The sequence below is a fragment of the Seriola dumerili genome, unplaced genomic scaffold, assembly GCF_002260705.1.
Source record: "Seriola dumerili isolate Sdu_G_001 unplaced genomic scaffold, Sdu_1.0 BDQW01000301.1, whole genome shotgun sequence".
Taxonomy (NCBI): Eukaryota; Metazoa; Chordata; class Actinopteri; order Carangiformes; family Carangidae; genus Seriola; species Seriola dumerili.
In genome coordinates, this window is record NW_019174556.1 from 536767 (window position 1) to 557725 (window position 20959).

The following is a 20959-nucleotide window of genomic DNA, read 5'->3' on the forward strand; positions in this document are numbered from 1 at the left end:
GGGCCTCTTTGCTATTCTCTTTTCCACTCCCAGTCACACAAACACACACACACACACACACACACACACACACGCACACACACACACACACATACATGAAACACAGTATTATATCCTTCTGTGCTCTACCTACACTCAGTACCTGTTGCTATAAGTTGATACTAAAACACACACACACACACAGATTACACAGACTGTAGTACCTGTTGATGGAGCTGACGCTGGGGACACTGTCGTTGTCACACACTCTCTCGGCCAGGAGCCTGTCCCGGATCTCCCAGGCAAACATGGTGGGGTTTTGGCGTTTGTAATCGGCGATCTTGTCGACCACTTTGGGTGTAGCAACCTTTGGTTTGGATCCCCCGATTACCCCGGGGCGGATACTGCCCGTTTCATAGTACCTGCCAATCAAATCATGGAAGATGCTCATGTTGGTCATAGGAAGTAGCACAAGAAGGTTGTGGTAATACTAGAAGAAGTGTAAAATAAAAGCTGCAGCAAGGTTAAACCTGTAAATCCAAACTTGTTTCTGTAATTTTAATTCTGAATCGCTTCCAGTCCCATGGGGTGTTTTAAACCGGTGAAATTATTATCTTGAAATTAAAAATCTGACATCTGATAGATTCAAATTGGAATAAAACCATGTAAGAATAATCACTAGTAGTTTAATCAGGTTGGAGTTTATACATTCATAACTGTGTGACCTGATCAGCTGATCTGACATTGATGCTCTTGTTATAACAATATTTACTGATGCAGGTGACTGTGGAAAATGGTCAAACCCCTCCTCAATAAGAATCTGAACAGGTTCAGATTTGATGATTTTCAAACTACATAATGTCAATATATACTTTTTTACAGTCACCACTCCCCAAAACTAACCATGCATTTATTTGTCTGTCAGTATTTTCCAACTTCCTTATCCTGTCTGTGGCACTCAGTCCAAAGAGCACTTGTTCCAACTGAAGATATAAATCTATGAAAATGGTCACAAAAGAATAGTTTCCAAGACAAATAAAAAGAAATAAGCCAAGTGTACACAGAATAGCCAGGCACTGTAACTTCAGTAAATATTAATTAAACATGAGTAATGTATTTGTAGGGGTCTATTTTCAACCGTGGATGAATCCACATTTGGTGCTGTGGGGAGTATTTACAGCAGCAGGACGGTTCATGTGGGATCGACTCAAACTCCTCGATCTTTTGAAATGTCACCAGCTTTATCCTTTAAAATGGAGATGTGAGACACTTTTGTGCAGTTTGATTATTCCTCCATCTTTACCTCTTAAAGCTGAAATACACCACTGCTGAAATCACATCATCACTTCATTGGCAGCATCAAAGCTCTCAGTTAATTATGTTTGTGTGTATGTTATGTTGAGTTTTGCTTCATTGCTGATCTCAGCAAATACAAACTGGACTTTTTTTTTTTAAATACACCTTTCTGTATTTTTACTGGCCCTTTAGTTCCCCCCCTCCTGGTGGTGATTTGGACATTGTTCCACTCAGTCTCTACTGTTTTCCCTCCTGGCTCTAGAGGTGGATGAGTGACCTTTCCTCTGCAGTCACGACTTCTTTCTGGCTTAAATGCAAAACTCTTCTTCAAAACATGCTTCAAGTCCCACTGGCCTGTTCCTTGCCCTTCTCCTTCACCCGCACTTGATCTTGTAAAAGATGATCCTCTTGTCTTGTGTCTTTTATTCAAAGAAAAATGAAGTAATGGGACGAAAAAACTCCTTGTTGTTCTGTGCAAAAAAGTTAATATGAATCTGAGTCAGACAAATCTAGTGGATATGTTACAAAGCCACAGTCTTTTTAGTATGAAATTCCATCTGTCCCTCCGCTGAATCTCAGCAAGGAAACATAAGACTAAAACTTTGGACTTCGGACAGTTGATTTTGTTATCTACTTCCTACTTTCACAAGGAATCCCTTCAAGGCAAGGAGGAGTGATTACAGCAAGCAGAAGTTAGTTGTAACGTTGAAGTCGTCACAATCTGCTGTAGATACCTGTGTCAGCTAAATGACTGAGTGTAAATGTAACACACTAAAACACCTGAGAGAAAAAAATATATATTTCTAACGCCTGACTCGACCTGTGAATGGCTTTTGTTTTCTTTGGCAATTTCACATTGTGACACAGAGGTAAGAAGAGGGTGGCATGGATACACACACACCTTCACACACAACACTAATGCAAACACACACACTCACAGATTCAGGCGTTTGGTGTCCACCATGGCTATTTCATGAATGTATTTGCATGCAGAAGGGGCATGGGGGCAGGGGGTGGGAGGACAGCAAATGCGCTACTCAGCTTGCAGAAAAGGGGGGGATGCTGTGTGTGGATGCAAGCTGTCAGTCAGTCTTAAACCTGCTGCGCTCTCTCTCTCTCTCTCTCTCTCTCTCTCTCTCCCTCTCTCTCTCTCCCTCCACCGCTGTACGGTAGAGTAATCCCTTCCGTGAAGATGTGTGTTCCAGTAAATGTGCGTTTCCTTGTCTTTCTTTGAAGTGCGTGCGTGTGTGTTTGTGTGCATGTTGCAATATGTGGCTGTGTTGCACGTTGTGACTATTCACAGCTGGAGTATAAACACAGCTAAAGGAAAAACAATCTATTTTCAAATGGAAAACTATTTAAATTATTCACAGCTGAATCATTGGTGAATAAACGAGCGTGGTTATTGATATCCGCACAACGATGAGCCAATACACACACACACACACACACACACACACACACACACACACGCATACACACAGGGTGGTAGAGTTGGTGTTTTTGTTCTGCTGGCACCAAAGAGACAGAGAGGAGAGGATAAAACAACCCACCCTCCCTCCTTCCATCCCGATCCCCCACCACCACCAAACCACCACCACCACCCCACCACCCCTCACCCCCCAACCCCCCACCCTCCCCTCACGGTAACGCTTCAGTGAGTTGAACGGCCAGGACAGGGGAGAGAGAGAGAGATAGAGAGAGAAAGACAGAAAGAGGGAGAGAGAAAGAGAAGCAAGGGAGAACAATGAGCTACACATTTTTTGATATAGCTGAGGGTCGCTGTAGCTAATCCTTCCCCTCCGTCCCCACAAATGGTCTCTGTCTCTCATTCGTTTTTTCTTTTTCCTGCACTCTTCTTCTTTCTTGAACACGCCTTTCCCTTTTGATTGTGTTCCTTGGTCTTGTCTTTCTCCCATTCCCCATCACCCTCTGTCCTTTTTTTTTTTTTTTTTTTTTTTTGGGGTGCAGAAATATGGTGCCACTTTCATTTTGATGCTAATTCCAAAAAGTGATGAATCTTTTCCCTTTTGTCCCCCTTTCTTCTGTGGGGGACGGAACGAGCAGGGATTTACTCTTGAATTTAGCTTTGAAAAGGCAGAGGGAGAGACGGACAGAGAGAGAGCGAGAGAGAGAGAGAAAAGGGGGGTGAGTGGAGACACAGAAATATTGAGAGGGGTCAGACGAGAAATACAGGATACAGAGAGAAGAGAGGAAGGTGAAATGGCAAAAAAAAAAAAGTAAAGAGTAAAGAGCGAAGCGAGACAAGTGAGATAGAGCAATAAGGGGCAGGGGAAAATGACGGCAGGCAAAACTAAAAAAGCAGCTCGTGCATGTTGAGGGAATTGAATAAATGACAGAATTGACACTGAAAGAGTCAGTGTCACCTCACAGGAGCCTCAGTTTGACACATGTTGAGTTTATTTCCGACCCCCCCAAAAAAAAAGGAGCCAGATGTGTGAAGTTGGCAATGTTTGGCGCAGACATTTTAAGCTGTCCAGCAATAGAGGATGGTGTCAAACCAAGAGGACGACCATTTTTATACACCTTAGTCAACTGTCCGAGCCGTGACATGTCAGGTCACGCCATCTCACACTCTGCTGGACACTGTTTGTTAAAAAGGTCCAACTGTGAATGTTTTACAGGACTGTCACCACGCGGTTCGTAGGCGCTCATGTGCTTATTACCTGCCCAGTATCTTGCTGACACATCCATGGCTGACTCGTAGCTGGCGTGAGATGTCGCAGGGCCGAACCCCTTGGTGGGCGAGTTCTACTATTCGCTGTCGCACTACATCAGGGAGGGGCCTGCCGTTTACAAACACACCTCCGAGCTGGTTCACTCCACCATGTCCTAGAAGAGAGAGAAAAGATGGGCGTAGAAATATAAAGTGGTTTACAGAGAAACAGAGAAACAGAGATAAACTCAAATGTGAGTGACCACATGCAAGACTAAACAATTGTGAATTTAGCGATTTGTATGAAAAATAAAAAGTGCCCAGTGATCAAAAAAATTCATTGATAAAAATGTATTAATTTAGGGTCATTAGAGTCCAAGGCCTTGTCTTTCATCCAATTAAATTTTTGGAAAAAAAAACACAGAAAGTCGGCAGAAAAGAGTCATGAATGTTTCACAGCAGGTAGCTCAGCGTGATCAAAGTTAGGTTGATTGATTCTTCTGACCACCACAGATAATCTGGTTTTTCATTTGATGTATTTTTAACCATCTTACTATCAAAAAAAAACTAAGATGTGATATCAGAGTTCGACACAAATCTCACATTCACACACCACCACTGCTCAGCGCAACTGCAGTCTTCCATTGATAACTACTGAACAGCTCAACTGGAGCAACTAGAGGTAAAATGCCTTGCCAAAGGGCGGTTTGGACAGACATTGCATCACTGGTCATCGGGGTCTTTTATCCAATGGCTACACTCCAGTCTGGAGATAAACATCCACAGTCCAGCTTTGCTAAATACCACCTCTTCTCGCCCTAAAGGACAACTGCTCACTAAGGCTTCTACAAAGATCTGGTTTTTGTGGTTGTGTCATCTACTGTGTTTCAGTGGGACAACACCTGGTAAAAAAATATGTATTGATTATTTTATCATCATTTATTTTTGAAAATCTCATCAGCATCTCGGCTCGCTTGAGTCACAGACTCAAAGTGATTTTTTTTACAAGTCTAGTTTTTAAATAAGTAATGTCTTTTATGTAGCTACTGGTGTTTGCTTTACATACACGCGATTATTGTTTATAAGGTTTGGTTAAGAAATATCATAACTTTCTGGGTTTGTATCACACAACTGCTGGTCCCTGGCTGGAGTCAATTACCTATCTCAGATACATCTGATTTCTTTGCTGCCACTGATTTGTCTTGCTCAGCATAATTGCTCCAGTTGGAGTATTCCAAAGTGCAAAGTTTGCCCGTTTTCACCCAGGGCAGAGTACGCTGAGATCTTAAGTAAATGAAGGGATTTCAATTAATTATTGACCAAGGCCTTGCCCCAGCCCCTTACTTAAAGATACCACTAATATTCCCCCTGAGGGATGAAGAGATGAAAGTATGAAAGGAAATTAATGAAAGAGAGCAAGACTGGTATACACTAGAAAAGACTAGAATAGAATATTTGAACCTTGTCATAATTTAATAACTGAAAATTATATACTGTTACACCCTGTTTAAATCCTTCAGTCCTCTTTTAATGTAGCCATAAGACACATGACATGACAAACTTCCCTTTTTTAGCAGACAGATTTAAACAGCAGTGACAATGGAGCAGAAACAACAAGCAGAAAATAGATGTGAATTGGAGAAAAGTAACCAAGCATGTTGATGATTTTTATAGGAATATAGTCTGGATCCATAGTTTCAATTACCCTGTTCTGGAGCCATACCAACACACACCGTACCAACGGCAGCCTGTCACAATTCGCATTCACACCTACTGTATGTGAAGCCCACAATGAAAGGCTCCAGTGAGCCGAGCCAGGTCAGAAACCAGGAACTTCTTGCTTTGAGGCGACAGCATAAACTGATGCTAACCACTGTATCAGCCCGTATCCTCAGCAGTACCAAGATACAGAGTGTATGAGTGAGAACGAGGGAAATAACGACTTTCTGTGGCAAAAATGTCTCCTTCTCTACAACAGTATGTGTATATACAGTATATATCTCACCAAAGGCAGAGTATAAATCAACCAGAATTTCTCTACCACATAATCCACTGGCTTTTGTATTACCATAGTGATTACGTCTTTAGGGGAAACACACACACAGACACACACACACTCACACTCGCTAATCCTAGCTGTGGGGGTAATAGATTTTAAACACATTACCCCAGTAGGGATACCCCCTAAAACACAAAGCTGTCCCCTGAACCTGTCCCCCTGTCCTCCTCTTCTGTTCACCATCAGCATAAAATAAAGAAAAACACACACACACACACACACACACACACACACACACACACACACCCCTTCCTCCAGCCCAAAATATAAATAGGTCCACACATGGAGGATAAATACTGAAATGTGAAGTCTAGAGAGTCTCATTCTGTGACATCAAACAAAGCTATTTCCAAGCGGCTGATGTGTATGGTCACTCTCTTCCACACTACTTTATCTTTTAAGATAGAAGAAGAAGCTTCATTATGCAGATGGCAGCTGCAGACAGTACAATTTTAAAAGCAATCGCTCTTAAGAAAAGACAGCAATATATACAGACAGAGTCATATCCATTTATGCAATGGCCCCTGTGAACCAAGATTCAAAGACTAAATGGCATGAAATGTAACAACCACGATAAAGTTTAAAGACAATATAATCGCATTAGCCGTGTCCAAAGCATTCAGGTTTCTCAGCAGACCTGTCTGACTAAAGGAACAATCCACTTAATTAAAGAAAATGTATTTTAGTATTTTAGATTTTAAAGGGGCTTTCCACTGATTTTACACTTCAGAATCAGTTTATTCAACATGGGGAGCTCTGCTCAGCTTGTAAAAACAGTAGCCTCGTAGTAGCTCTTCAAAGTCTGAAGAAAATAACCTGAGTAATGTCATCAGAGTAATCTCAGTTTGGGTTTGGTGACTACAGAAAGAAGCCTCCTTCACAAACTGCAGATGTGGCATTTACGGGCTTGGAGGGTCTAATCATGCAGATGCTGTAGAGTTGCATTGTGGGAAGTGTAGGATACAGGGTTCGTGGAGGTTGACCCACAGGGAATAAAAGTCAGGATAACTCTGACTCTACTGCTTTGATTTTAATCACTTTTTTTCAGTGCCCCTTTAATAAAACCAACAGTGGCACTGACCTGCAATAAAAAGCATTTCAAGATGAGGTAGTAAGTTTTTTTGAAGTAATATCATAAGTGTTAATATTCCTTTATTCCATCAGTAATGAAAATGGACCCCAACAAGTGAGATACGGGGTCATCCCTCTGTGAAGACAATCAATCATTGGAAAGTGAGAAAACTCAACAGTTTCAACTTGGTGGTGAACAGGTTCACAGATTATTTGGACTGTGTGGTGTCGATGAAACAAGCGGCCACGGCTCTTCAAGAGATGGATGGTGGAGTCAGAGCAACCTGGACTCTGCTTAGGTTACATCTGAATACATTACATTTCATTCAGATGCTCACTTTCGCAGCTCTCTGTGTCCCTTGCCTGCTGTTTTAAGTGTGTTAAGTCAGTAAGTATAGCATTCTTGTTATCCTATGTTATTTTGACAATTTGCTGACTTCCTGCGAGTCTGCTGATAGTTTTAGTTGTATCGCCTAAAATCACAAATTTGCTTCAAAGGGCTTTACAATCTGTACAGTTTACTACGCCCTCTGTCCTCACAGCCTCGATTCACTGGAGATCCTGGGAACCATTCCGCTCTACCACTGCTGAACTCCACTGTTTGTTTAATGAACTTTGAGACATTTTACGAATTTAACGGAAAGTTTATAGCCAAGAGATGATCAGAGACACGAACAGACGGATGGGGAATGGCATAAAACAAAGGTCTCCAGCCGGACTCAGACTTGCAGTTCAAGTTCAGCACCCTGCAGGCCAAGAGTTCACCCTGAACCCTTCAGGTTTTATATTTTTTGTCTGTGTTTGTGTCATTAACTTTCTTTTTTTTTTAAAAAAGGAGCAATCCAGTGATTTACTGTGACTGATACCTGCGATTTTACTGGAAATCCTGATCGTAACGTCTCACTGGGTACTGAGATGCAAAGAGAAAACTCACACAAACACACTCACACACACACACTTTCAGATATTCCTCACAGCCAGAACGAGCCCGGTGACCTACATGGATAAATTCAACACACTCTCTCGCTCGCTGTGAACGCTGTGCATGGTTGTAAAAAGGCATTATTCCTCCCTCCTCTCTTTATTATTATTTCCTGAAACCTTTCCTGCCTGCTTCGCTGAATAAAAGCACAGTTTTTGCGCGGTGGTTTATAAAAAAGCCTACTGCGCTACGTCCTCCTCACCACAGGTATCTGCAGAAAAGACTCTCTCTCTCTCTCCCTCTCCCTCTGTCTCTCTCTCTCTCTTTCTCAGATAAGAGTAAATGAAATGGTTCCTTTCACCCTTCCTATCTGGGCCAGGGCATGAAATACGCCTTGCTTTGTAAAGAGATGGAGAGGAATGACTTGTGACCCACAAAAACCTCCAGATAACTATTTATTTACTTATCTGTGTGTTTACTGTCGGCATTAGACGTTCGGGCTCTCACCATTCTTGGGGTAGGCGATGGGGATTATGTGTTTGAAATTTATTTTTCCAAGCCTATAAATACTGATAGGGACGAACGCAAAAACTTTATAAATTATATAAATTTGTTTATCGACCTCTGTAGCATAATTCTCTGAATAAGTGATTTAAGTTCTCATTTTAAAGGCTATACACCATGTTGTTACACAGATAGAATATTAGTCATTAGAGGAGTTAATCTTGCAGTTTTAAGGATTGTAACAGAAAGAAATGCCCAGAGATTTCCATAGCATTATAGGGGGAATAATCCCTTCCTTGTGGTCAGCATGCCTAAAAGAAATCATTTGGAAATCTGTCGCCACACAGAAGCATCCAGGGCTGATGTTCCCTCACAGCTGTGTGAGTTTAGGGACAGAGCTCCAGTAATTCATCACACTGACCAAACAAATTAACCACTTGCTCCAAGAAATTCAATCAACATTGGCCAGCTTGGGAGGTTTTGTTGCAAATTAGATACAAAGATTTTGCCAAATTAGGGGTCTTGGCTTTTAAGGGTCTTTCTATAAACGCCGGACCTACAGTCTCTGGAGGGGGGAAAGTGTTGGCAGAGGCAGCAGCTTCAATTTCATCCTGGAGAAACAGAATCAGAGAGGGACAGAGACAGCCAGGGGACCAGGAGTCATTATGCATCCCTGTTGTATTTTATTTATTTGCCCTTTATAGGAGCTGACTTAAGAGCCCAGCACCTCCTTAAATGTTTGATTGATTCACTGTTTCCAGGAGGAAAAAATACAGAGATAAAGCAGAATATATTGGAGCTCCCCCATCCAGAAAATAAGGTCCATTAGGCTCTCTGTCTCTCTACATTCCTCTGTCTCTCTCTCTCTCTCTTTCTCTTTCTCTCTCTCTCCCTCCCTCTCTCTGCACACCAACCTCGCTCCCTCCCCCCCTCTCTCTCATCTCTCATCTGCCTCGTCACGGCCTGACGACTCAAAAATAAAGCAAAAGAGAAATCGCAACAAAACGCCACCGGTTTCTCTCTCTCTCTTCTCTCTCTCTCTTTCTCTGTCAAAAAAAAGAAAGAAAAGAGGGAACTAGAAATTACTTTTGGCTGAAAACCTGTTTGGAAAGTTGCCCGCGAGAATACAGATGAAGCACATTTCCTTGAGCAAACACTGAATAGATCTGTGAGATGTGCCAGGCAGGCGTTTTGGACGTATAGTGTTATTTTTCTCATGAAATGTGGAATAATTAATATTTTGTTGGTGAAGAGCGACTCGGGAAAAACCTGTTAATAAACGATTCGATTTATCAGTAGTTATCTTCTATTAAAACGAAAAAAACAGTCTGTTTCCAGAGAAAAAAACGTGATTTGATTTTTTTTTTTTTTTAATGCTTGTATGACAGAGTAAAAAAAATGAACGAAACCTACTTCAACCTATAATCATTATATGGTAACTTGCGTATTTTCAGTGGGCAGAGTTCAGGATAAAGTTTTATTCAAATTACAGGCCATATAGGCCTACTAGCCTACGTCATTTTGCCTGTCAGAGTTGTTTTTTCTTCTCTTTAGGCTAACTCATGGGTCGATCACTAAGGTAGGCCACAGCTTCGCCTGCTTAATATTCAGCATGCCACTATTACCATCACAATGCGTGATTATGAAATTCAGCTCATTATCATCACAATTACCTGGTATAGATTTTTAAGACATCACTGCTATATAGGCTGGTGTCGTCCGTCATGACGCTAAACACGCGCCAAAGTCAGCAAAGGTGCAACCGAGCAGGATGATATGAAGCAGGGAAGATATTAATATATCTATTCCAAGAAAAAAACAAACAAACAAACAAAAAACGTCAACATAGAAGATTGTTTTAACCAAACCGGACGTAACGAGTGGGATCTTCAACTCAACGAATAAAGTAGTAACTCTAGGTAAAATCTCATTTCTTAAAACCAAAAAAAATGTAATAAAAGACTTGTAAATAACTGCTAGCGCTTAGGTGGAGCTCTCTCTCACCCACACACACACACACACACACACACACACACATTGTGCACTGATTTTGACTGTGAAACACTCAAAAATCTTTGTTTTAAAAAGGCAAGAACATAAAAACTTAACAAGTCAATATCAAACTTTAAATACAGCATTAAAATCCCTGTCTCTCACACACACACATGCTACAGCGATTTCCTACGTTGTGAATTTTAGGCCTTTTTTTACTGAAGTGTTACACTCACACTACACATAGAGTGCACACCCACACACTGACAGAGAAACACAGCACATCCCCACTCGCCCAACAACATTTCCACGCGTCACAGTCGATTCATCCCAACCTCTCTCTCTCTCTCTCTCTCTACCTTTGACATTTTTTAGGTGTAATCGTTTTAAAGCGTCTCCGCGCTTTGACATATATAACTTCAGCTGCGCTGTGACCGTCAGCACCGCGGATCATTGGCTTTGGTGAAACGGTAGGGAAGAGGAAACGTGATTCGTTCTAGCTTTTGGACCTTCTCTTTTTTCTATCCTGCAGGATAACGCACCGTGGGAACCTCTGTCAGTCACATAACACAGGTCCTCTCCGGCACTAAACTGCAATAAAATGTATAATGCACAATCTATTACACGCTGAAATACCTGTAGGACGCTTTATTCAGCTTTTTAGTGCAGAGGCAGATCCACCATGCATATCGTGAATATGGGACTCTATTGAAATCATTTTTTTTCAGGCTATATAAAGTATGTGTACATTAAAAAATGATATTAATGCAGCTTATTGAAAGCACACGTTAACTTATTAATTCGATTATTTCCTATTATTTGGATCTTCATTACAGACAATCTTTGGAGATGATTATAACTGAAAACGTGATATTCATTTCAGATCTTGAATGTGGGGATTTCTTCAACGGGGTTCAGCACAAAGTCAACAGGACCTATTGTTTTGTGATTTGATTTTCTTTTCAGTTTTTTGTGCTCAAAGATTGTGAAAAAAAGTGTTTTTTTTTCTATTATTGTTTATATGAAAGCTCCTGCAGGTTGTTTCACTTGTATCAAATAAATTCCATGTGAAGGGAGGTAGCTGGTATTTGGGGAGGGAAAGTGGACTAGAAAAACAAAGCAGGGCCCGCCATGTCACGACTGAGTGACCAAGTTGTGCACCCCCCCATTTATAGCCTATGTGCCGCCATGGCTACATCCCCCCCAAAAAGCACCTGCTCTGCTGAAGTGTCCTTGAGCAAGACACTGAGCCCTGCGACGTCCTGTGATGTGTGTGTGTGTGTGTGTGTGTGTGTGTGTGTGTGTGTGTGTGTGTGTGTGTGCGCGTGCGCGTGTGTGTGTGTGTGTGTGTGTGTTGCTGTGACCTGCTGGGCAGCGAGAGGAGAATTTCCCTGCGGGGGATCAACAGAGTCTCACCATGTTATTATTATAAGACCTGGGCAGATCTCCGCGCGCACCTGTGCAGTGTGTGTCTATATAACCTGGTTATGTGCAGAAACACTGTTACTGCTTGTGGATCAAGTTCAGCTTTTAGTCATGCTTTGTTAACCCGATCTCTCTCTCTTTCTCTCTCTCTCTCTCTCTCTCTCTCTCTCTCTCTCTCTCTCTCTCTGACCCCTGCACCTCCTCTTCCCTTCAAAGAGGAAAACACAGCAAACCGTGCAGCAAATACAACCAGATGTAGTCCTAAACCGCCTGCAATACAATGCATTTCACAATTAAAAAAAAAATCAGAGTAATTCTGTCAATTTACAGCTGTTCTATATGTGTAGGCTACATTTATTAAATGCTACAAGGCATAAAAAAATGCTAACAAATGCACAAAGGAGAATATAAACACAATTTAGGCCTAAAGTTTTGCATGTATCCAGAATTTAAAACACTACAAAAAATATCCATCCCTTAAGAAGTCATTAAGTGGACCCCGCTATTTTTTTCTTCTTTTTTAAAGAAAAATATGCGCCAATATAGGAAGAGATCGTTCACTTGCCCAGTATCAAAGCTATTTCCTTTTTAAATAAATTACAGCATCTTGAATTTCTCAATCCAACATTAAAACGTTATTTAATTTGCACGAATCTTGGATCAGGCTGGTTTTCTATGAACGAAATGCGAGTGTTCACATTATTTCAACACTCTTGCATACTCTTTTTTTTGGTGTCCTTTCAGCAGATAGCCTGAATAAACAAATAAAAGTAGACTTAAAGACTCAAAGGAAGGGTGTTTTTTGTTTTTGTTTTGCAGTGTATGGTGCAGCTGGAAATGCTGGAAACTACTCCGCTGTTCTTACTGCATATGCACACAGAGTTGGAGGTCTGGTTGTTGGTGGTGGTGGTGGGTGGTAGTGGGGGGGGGGGGGGGGGGGGGGGGGGGGGGAGGGGGGGGGGGTTCAGATCAGTGCAGATGGGAACATGCAGATTGAGGGAATTATAAACGCATGAACTTACTGTGCATTGCCGCGAACGGGTCGTGCTTACAGTGAATCTCCATCGGTACGGTGGGGCTGGAGGGCCCCGGTGAGATATGAGGGGTCTTAAAAATGCCACCGGATGCCCCGTTTCAGTCGGCCACTTTACTGAGACCGTGACCTCCAGTGGGATATGGAAAAGCGGTTAAGCTATCGGTCCCCTTCAAAGAGAGAAACTTTTTCGTGATTAATTAAAAAAAAAAAAAAAAAAACTTTAATTGATTGACAAGGTGAGACAGGTTGTAGCACTTTTAACTAGAGGAGATTTGTAGGTGGACGGCGTCAAAAACTGTGAATCAGTGACTGGCTCCCTCCTCCTCATGGGGACGGGACACCGTGGCGTCTCCAAAACCAGAGGAGGGAAACGACAGAAATAGTGCTCATTCCTTCAGCTGCACGTCAACACCGAGTTGCACCAAGTCCAAGGAATGAGGAAATGTAAAAACTTTTGCAAAAAAAAAAAAAAAAAAAAAAAAAAAAAAAATATATATATATATATATATATAAAATGTATATGTGGATATATATGGAGAGCAAACAAAGTATAGCCTCCCTCCCTTTCTCTCGTCCTCGGTCCGCTGGCCGTGACCCCTGAACTGCGATGGGGGCTGAAGTTTCTCCTCTCAGTCTGTTCAAAATATTTAATAATAGAAAAATATGAAAGAAAAAAAATGCCCAGTTTGAACAAGAAAAATATTCGTTACAGATCCACGTTTGGTGTTTTTTTTGTTTGTTTTGTTTTGTTTTGTTTTTTTTCCAGGTTATTTTGTGAACATCGTCCTCGGCAGCTGCTTTCACATCACTTGGTAATCTCCCATCAGCAAAGCGAGTGCACTCACATCTTGAAGTCTCATATCCACCATGCCAAAAAAAAAGATAAAGAAAAGGAAAAAGAAAAGGAAGGAAATAGAGAAAATTGCGCAGCAGATAAGGAAGAAACAGCACTTTCTGGTTTGAGTAAAAGCTACAGAGGCTGACTTGAGAGTTGTTATCCTGGCAGCTGTTGGTCTCTGTCTCTGTCCCCCTCTTGTTGACCAGGACTCGCTGCACAAACGTAGCTACAGGACTCCCGGTTTATATGAGAGTTTGAAGGCGAATTTCTTCGCGCTGGGGGAAAAAACAGTCCTGTCGAAATTCAGAGGGCACTTTTCTCCGCGCTCACGCCAGAAGACGCCGATACTGTGGTGTAAATATGTACATAACGGGCTTCTTTAACTACACAGAGTACAGCTGCCTGCGCCCCAGCGTCCACGGTGGCGCACGCCGCGTTTCAGGACCTGCTCTCGTGCGGACAGCGCCCGCGCTCCCAACCCCCTGGAACCCTAACCTCCACGCGCCGGCCAGCTGCCCGTCACTCACAGCGAATCCAGCCAATCAAGGTGCGAGCGCTGCCTCCGCGTCAGCGCCAACACCGGCTTAGACTCGGGCGGGGGAGGGCGGCGATTGGCTGATGCGAATCCCGTGGGCCAATGACGCCCTGTATGCATTGTCCTTCCACCAATGGGGAGGCTCGGTGGAGCGACGCAGGGCTCGGGGAGTAGATGATCATATGTTTAATTTCAATTAACGAAGTAAAAAACCTAATGCCTTTATACCCATTTGCGCTCAATTTATTCATGTCAATATTAAATGGCTAATTAAATGAGTATTACTAAAAATGAGGCTTAGTTGCGGCAAGGTTTTATAAATGAGGGAATGCTCAATAACTCAAACAGCAATCGTCCATCCTTCTGTAGCTCCTATAGGTAAAAGAAATAAATAAAAAAAACAATATAGCCTAAATAAAAAGGGCAGATTTTAAAGGCCCACAGCCTTTTGGTTAAACACATTTAAGTTTAAATATTCATTCCAAAACCTTCTGATTCTGATTCAGTTCCTTTAACCATCTTTGTAGGCCAGGAGTGAGAGCTGTCAACAATTGGCCCTGCATAATTTCCCTCTTTCGTTCAAAACAATGTCATAAATCTTTAGCTTGGGGAGAATTGAGAGAAAACACATGAAACATGCATTCCCACTCATTACCTAATTGATTGCGGATCCAAACGGATGTCGTTTTTTTTAATGAAATGCAATTGGCGAGCTGCGCATTTACACTCCAAACTGAGAGAGAGGGGGATTCAATACATGTTAGTCCCACCTGATTTGAGAGGGCATATCTAAGCCTCGCCCCAGTAATATTAACCACACAAATAGCCTAAAGCATGAGCCAAATTAAAAAGTGTTATTTCCCTTCTTCCTGTTTCTAGACATTTAATCATTTTTGTTCCTCGGTGTTTACACTGCGCGCATAACCCTTAGATTAGACACATTTAGAACCATATACAGGACATAAATAATCACGTGATTCTTGGCCATATAACAGCATCATTAAAGATGGGCTGCTCCTGCTATTTTCATGTAAGACGCTGGAATTTACAGTGGCACACTAATGAACAACAACAATAACAGTCTTTACCTTAATCTGCCTAGTTTTTATCCTCTACAGACTCACAGGCTTGATGTACCTCAAGGCAATACAGCTGATCCTGAAAAGGTCAATGTATGATATTATTGAGTTTATTTAATTTTTGATTTTTTTTTTTATTTGTAGATTTCTTGCTTTGCATTATTGCTTCCAATCCTCCTTTCATAATGATCACTTCTGCCCTCAGACTATAGTAGACTGGCTCATGTTGAACCGCTCGTAGCCCAAAAAAGAAGTGGCTTAAATCCAAATTCAACAGAAGCGGTCAGGCTGCCAGGTTGTCCTCATTAAAACAAACACATTTCTGTTTGTTTCTGTTGTTATTTTCTGTATAAAACCAGAAAACTCAAGAATCAAGAAACCTGGGAGGTTTGAGTTCTGCTTCTCCTCTCGTAGGCTTCTTTAGTGTGGATGTTTGCCGGATGAACCACGAGGGGGCGTTCAACCTTGGGCAACACGCCCGCGCGCACACGCACGTGCGCACAGATATACACATACACACACACACACACACACACACACACACACACACACGAGCAAATGCAAGACGTACAGAAACTTTACCACCAACATGGTTTAACTTAGGAGTCTTCCCAGCAGTCCAAGTAGAGGGCCCTCAGCAGAGCCACGATGCGCAGGCCTACACTAGAAGCATGTGACAATATAGGATGAGTGTATATCTGCTGTTTTGGCTGTTAAATAAGCCACTCTGTTCCTCTAACCCAGATCTTCAACACTAAATATGGTTTCATGAATCTTCATTGATTCCACGTCCCGGCTCTTTAATCCACTGACAGTAAAATACACCCCGAAGCATTCACGCTAATCCTCATTCATATTTCACATCTGTTTCTTGAGTATTCATGAATTAGGCCTCATACAAATCTGACAGACAGCAAACCAGATTGATTTTGTTTTTATATTCTTTTTTTTTAAGACAAAAAAAAAAAAAAAAAAAAAAAAAAAAAAAAACAGAAAATAAAAGAAATAAACCCGGAAACAGAAGCTTGGATATTTAGACTTGGATCATGCACCAAAGACATTGGGCCTACATTTAGGCCACATATGAATGAAAGCAGCAAAAGACAATATATAGACAATGGCAATGACTATGGGAGACACTGCTGCGAGAAAATACTCTGCAAACTCTATTTTTCATATCCATGGTCCAATATACAGATTTGTTCAATTTAAAATGAAGATCCTTTGTATTTCTCTGCTTTTACAAATATATAAATAAAATTGAAATTTGGCTCTTGAGATCTCCAAACAGGGACTCTAAATCCAAAGCATAGCCATATCATATTGTGCAATTTAGTTTTTCCGTTTCCATTGTATCCGTGCAGCCCGAGTCTGGTTTTATTTATTGAGATATAGACACGAGCGGTTCTCTCCCCACAGAAGTAAATTGCAACCGTCGCCCTTGTCTCTCCGATTTGCAAATTAAATACATAAGCAATTAAAAAATCCAAACACAATCAATCATGTATACAAATTGTTGTTGCTTTAGGGTTGGAAATTTGAAGAAAACTTCCATCAGGGTAGGACGACTTTAATCCGGGGGTCCAAATCCATTACCATATTTCATTACCTCTCCAGTGCTGGAAATGGGAGGATGGGAGGGTGAAGGGGGAGGAGGGAAAGGGTGTGTATACTTTTTAAAACATTAGTAAGAATGTGGTTGAGTCCTGATAATCATTTGGAGGCAAATTGGAGGCAATGTTGTTGTTTAAGTGTTCCATCTTTCCTTCCTTCTCTCCCTTTCCTTTCCCTCCATCCACCATGAAAGCTTCGGCTGTTTTGCTTTTTGCGCCCGAGCCTCGAAACGAAAAAGCAATGAAAAATTAATAGCGCATGTTAACTCCACCAGCTCGTTTATTACACGCCCGCTGACTGTAAACATAATGAGAAAGCTCCCGTATCTCTTCTTAAGTTTTCATTTGCTTATAAAATATAAAAGTCATAACTAATAAATAAAATATATGGACTGGAGAGTGAACCGTCTTGGACTTCCCGAGGTGGAACTCGACTGTGTACCGAGCAGGTAGAAATCACGCTGACTGCTTGTCCCACTCTCAGGCCTAATCAAACGCACCTATTTGTAATCATTTGACGCGGTGATAACGCAAGTAAAGACCAGTCTGTCATCTGTCAGACGGGGGTACAAGGCCCTGCTGGCCACAACGTCGGCCTGTGTTATGATGGGGCACTTGAGGTCAAAATGAAAGTGGGCTATGCCATGTGAGGTCATCTCTCTCTCCTTTTCTCTCTCCCCTCCCTCCCCTCTTACTCTCCTCCACTCTCTATCTCTCTCACCGCAGCTCTTATTGCTTTCCGCTGTGCACTGACGCAACATCAGAAATCTTGTTTGGCCTGTTCTTTGCACAGATTATCATTTCTGTTTGCTGAGCATTTTGGCAACGACTTTAAAATGGGGAATCAGATATCCTATATGAAAAGATACGTACTGTATGACGCCTAAATGGTGAGTGGGGGTAATACCAGAGTTTCCTGTCGTTTCATCATTAAGCTGCAGGGAGGCATACACAGAAAGGGTTGGTTGAGGGTGACACAGTGTAAAGCTGGAACCTAACCTAATTGTTGAGTTTTTTTTTAATAGAGAAAGGAAAGATGGCACATTCTTGGAACACTTTATTTAAATCATCAGTAAAGGATCTTAGATTTCTAAAGACCAGAACAGAAAGTGACTTTTATCTATTTTATCTTATTGGTAAAATAATAATTTAATGTCAGCCACCGGCCCTCTCATCGTCAGACAGTGACTGAAATGGCGGCCTTGCTCTTTTGGAAAGAACCGGCTACGCACTTTTACGCACGGCCAACCTACAGGGCGGGATAAGAGAGAGGGGGGTCTCATTAGATCGACATTCATCCTCACAGATTCTCCTTTGTACCCCAAGCACGTATTTTAAAGTGAGAGGAAATGGAGAGGCTGTAGGTATGGGCCCTGGGCCCTGAAGACTTTACACATCAACAGGGGAGGGCCTCCTTTAAACTCTGATTTCCTCTGTGGTTAAAGGGTTATTATCCAATTGCTACAAATCCCATTGCTTTCACCGTTTATCAGAGGGCAAGGCCCACTCCATAAAAGACTGCAAAGAGGGCATTATTTGTCTTACAGACCAGAGCCATTATTAGATGACAAATGTCCATAGAAGGCCGGGCACAAGATAATTTACTTCTATTTTGAGACAACATGTCGCAATTGGAGTACAATTCCCTGCTACAGCATTGTGAAACTGAATCTGAAGAACACTGACTGCAGTCTGCCCCTCAATAGAAATGCTGTTTCATAATGTTTTAAACATCTGCTGTGCATGTATTACCATATTCTTAGTAACAGGCAATCATTGGGAGCACTAAGGTTGATTTTTGCTTTTCTGGAGAAAAGGCTCTGCACCAGGTCCGATGCCCATTCAGAGAGGCTGATCACCTGCCCACAGTTTCTTAATGACAAACGACGTTTTATCAATGCAGACGCAGCGGGCAGCAATATGAAATGATGTGATATCCATTGGGTGCCATAACAAAGTCGATGGCCTGATCCACCGCTGTACCAGACCCTGCTGTTTTATGAATAGGCCTATAGGAGATGAACCTGTTGAATAAAGTAATGGAGACACACGGGGGCAGAGTCAAGCTCAGACTCAAGCTCAGACTCCTTAATTTTGTTGAAGTTATTTGAGGCTGAACCAGTGAGTAAGTTCAACTTCTGGTCCACAAACATGAAAACAAAAAGTTTCCACCTGCTCATCATCTGACATAAGACGAATTCAAAGATGCTGATTTAAGTAAGGGCCTATTGAGTGAACTACTATTTAACAAATATGAGAACGAATTTGTGAGTCTGTGCAGGCCCGTGCCACACACACACACAAACACACACACTCCAGCACAATATTGCACAAAACCACTGTGCGTTATGTTATAAGCACCAATCATGGTAGCCCTCTCAGGTGATGGTGCACAGACCAACACGTGGAGATGACCTGACGCACAATGTGGTGCCAACCAAAACCAAAAAATTCAGCCACTTTTGCCTCCCCACAATCAAGTGTCAAAAATACAAAAAAGAAAAAAAAGGCTAAACAAAGCCCCTGATACCATCACAATCATATTTTTAACTAGCCAGAATACAACTGCCAAACTGCAAAACTCTCCAGCCTCACATCTTTTTCTTTGGCTCTTTAAAATCTAAAATGTCTACAAAGCCAGCAAAAAGTTTCCACCAACAGACTACAAGCCGATCACCCTGACTCCAAAAGTTTCACAAACTTGAGATAAAACATTCTGACTAGTGTATGAGCAACTAGTTGAAAAACAAATGAGTTAATGTTCGAACTTTTCGTATGAAATGAAGCAGAACACCATTAGAAAGTTGAAAAAATAGGAATTATTCTCAGTAACCTCCACTTCCATAAATAACTTCCACAACATGTGTAAAAGTTTCTCATAAGCAGAACTGTGAACCAACAAACAACAGCTTGTTTAAATGGTAAAAGTGACGGTTAATAAAAGTAAAAATTAAGCTCAAGTGAGCCGGTGCGACCCTACCTGCTCTCCCCAGCCGCAGTGCAGGACTCTTGGGCCCCTGGTCCATGTTACCCCGTTAGAACAGGGGGAGGCGATGGAGGGAGAAAAAAGGAAAAGAACAAAAACTTTTCGCAGTGTCCCCCTCTCCCTCTCTTCCCCTCTCTCTCTCTCTCTCTCCCTCCCCCCCTCTCTCTCTCTCTCTCTCTCTCTCTCTCTCTCTCCCCCTCACTCTCTGGCACTGTTTTCGTCTCTCCCTCTTTTTTTTTTCTTTCGTCCTACAGTACTTTTGGGGCGAGTTGTAGGTTGAAATAATTCGACCCTTCCGCTCCCTATTGCACTCCCTGCAAGTGCTCAGTCAGCTGCAACTAAACGCTTTAGGTGGAAAAAAGGCTTCGGGGGGAAGCGTGAAATGATCACGCCGAGTAAAAGAGCCGCTCTCTCAATGTGCGCTCATGTCCTGTCCTTCTCCTTGCACGAGCTGCACACACAAATGCAACGCGCGTGCACGCTCACTTGCACGTATAAACACGCACGCATACATACAAACCTCCACCTTTCCCTGCAGGGCCGCGCCCCCCTCACTCGCATCTGTTACCAAGTTCCACTTTACTAAACTTTCCCGCCCCCGCACCAGCCTCCCTCTCTGCGTCTCTCTCTCACTCTCTCTCTCTCTCACTCTCCCTCTCTCCCCCTCTTTTATGTTAGATTCATTTCCTCTGGGACACACCTCATAGATAGCTGTGCAGGTTGTTAGGTAACGTTAAATTACGTGTGTAATGTCAGCGCAGGTTTTGTTAGTTTTCATTGGCTTATGAACCAGAGAAAAGTTGGTTCTTCAGTGATTTTATGTTCAGAGTCCTTTCAACAACTTCCACCAAACACGTTGTGAGAGTTTCTCCAAACTTCTCTCCTCCTCTTCTAGCACACACCTGACACGCACGGTGGTCTTTTACGCATTACGCACGATCGAGGAG

The 20959-nt window shown here is 42.2% G+C and overlaps 1 protein-coding gene across 3 annotated transcripts in view; it reads right to left on the reverse strand.

The window, feature by feature from the left end:
- The window catches only part of pax5 (paired box 5), a 64765-nt gene extending 44678 nt beyond the window's left edge, over positions 1-20087 (reverse strand). For all 3 annotated transcript variants that reach the window (XR_002665498.1, XM_022758509.1, XM_022758508.1), the window contains exons 1-3: positions 20007-20087; positions 3963-4128; positions 204-401 (exon numbers count right to left, since the gene is read on the reverse strand). Coding sequence is in view for 2 of the 3 variants with exons in the window: in XM_022758509.1 (XP_022614230.1) it covers positions 204-401; positions 3963-4128; positions 20007-20052 (410 nt within the window). In the remaining variant the exon portion in view is untranslated. The remainder of the gene's footprint in view (positions 1-203; positions 402-3962; positions 4129-20006) is intronic.
- Between the last annotated feature and the right edge of the window lie 872 nt (positions 20088-20959).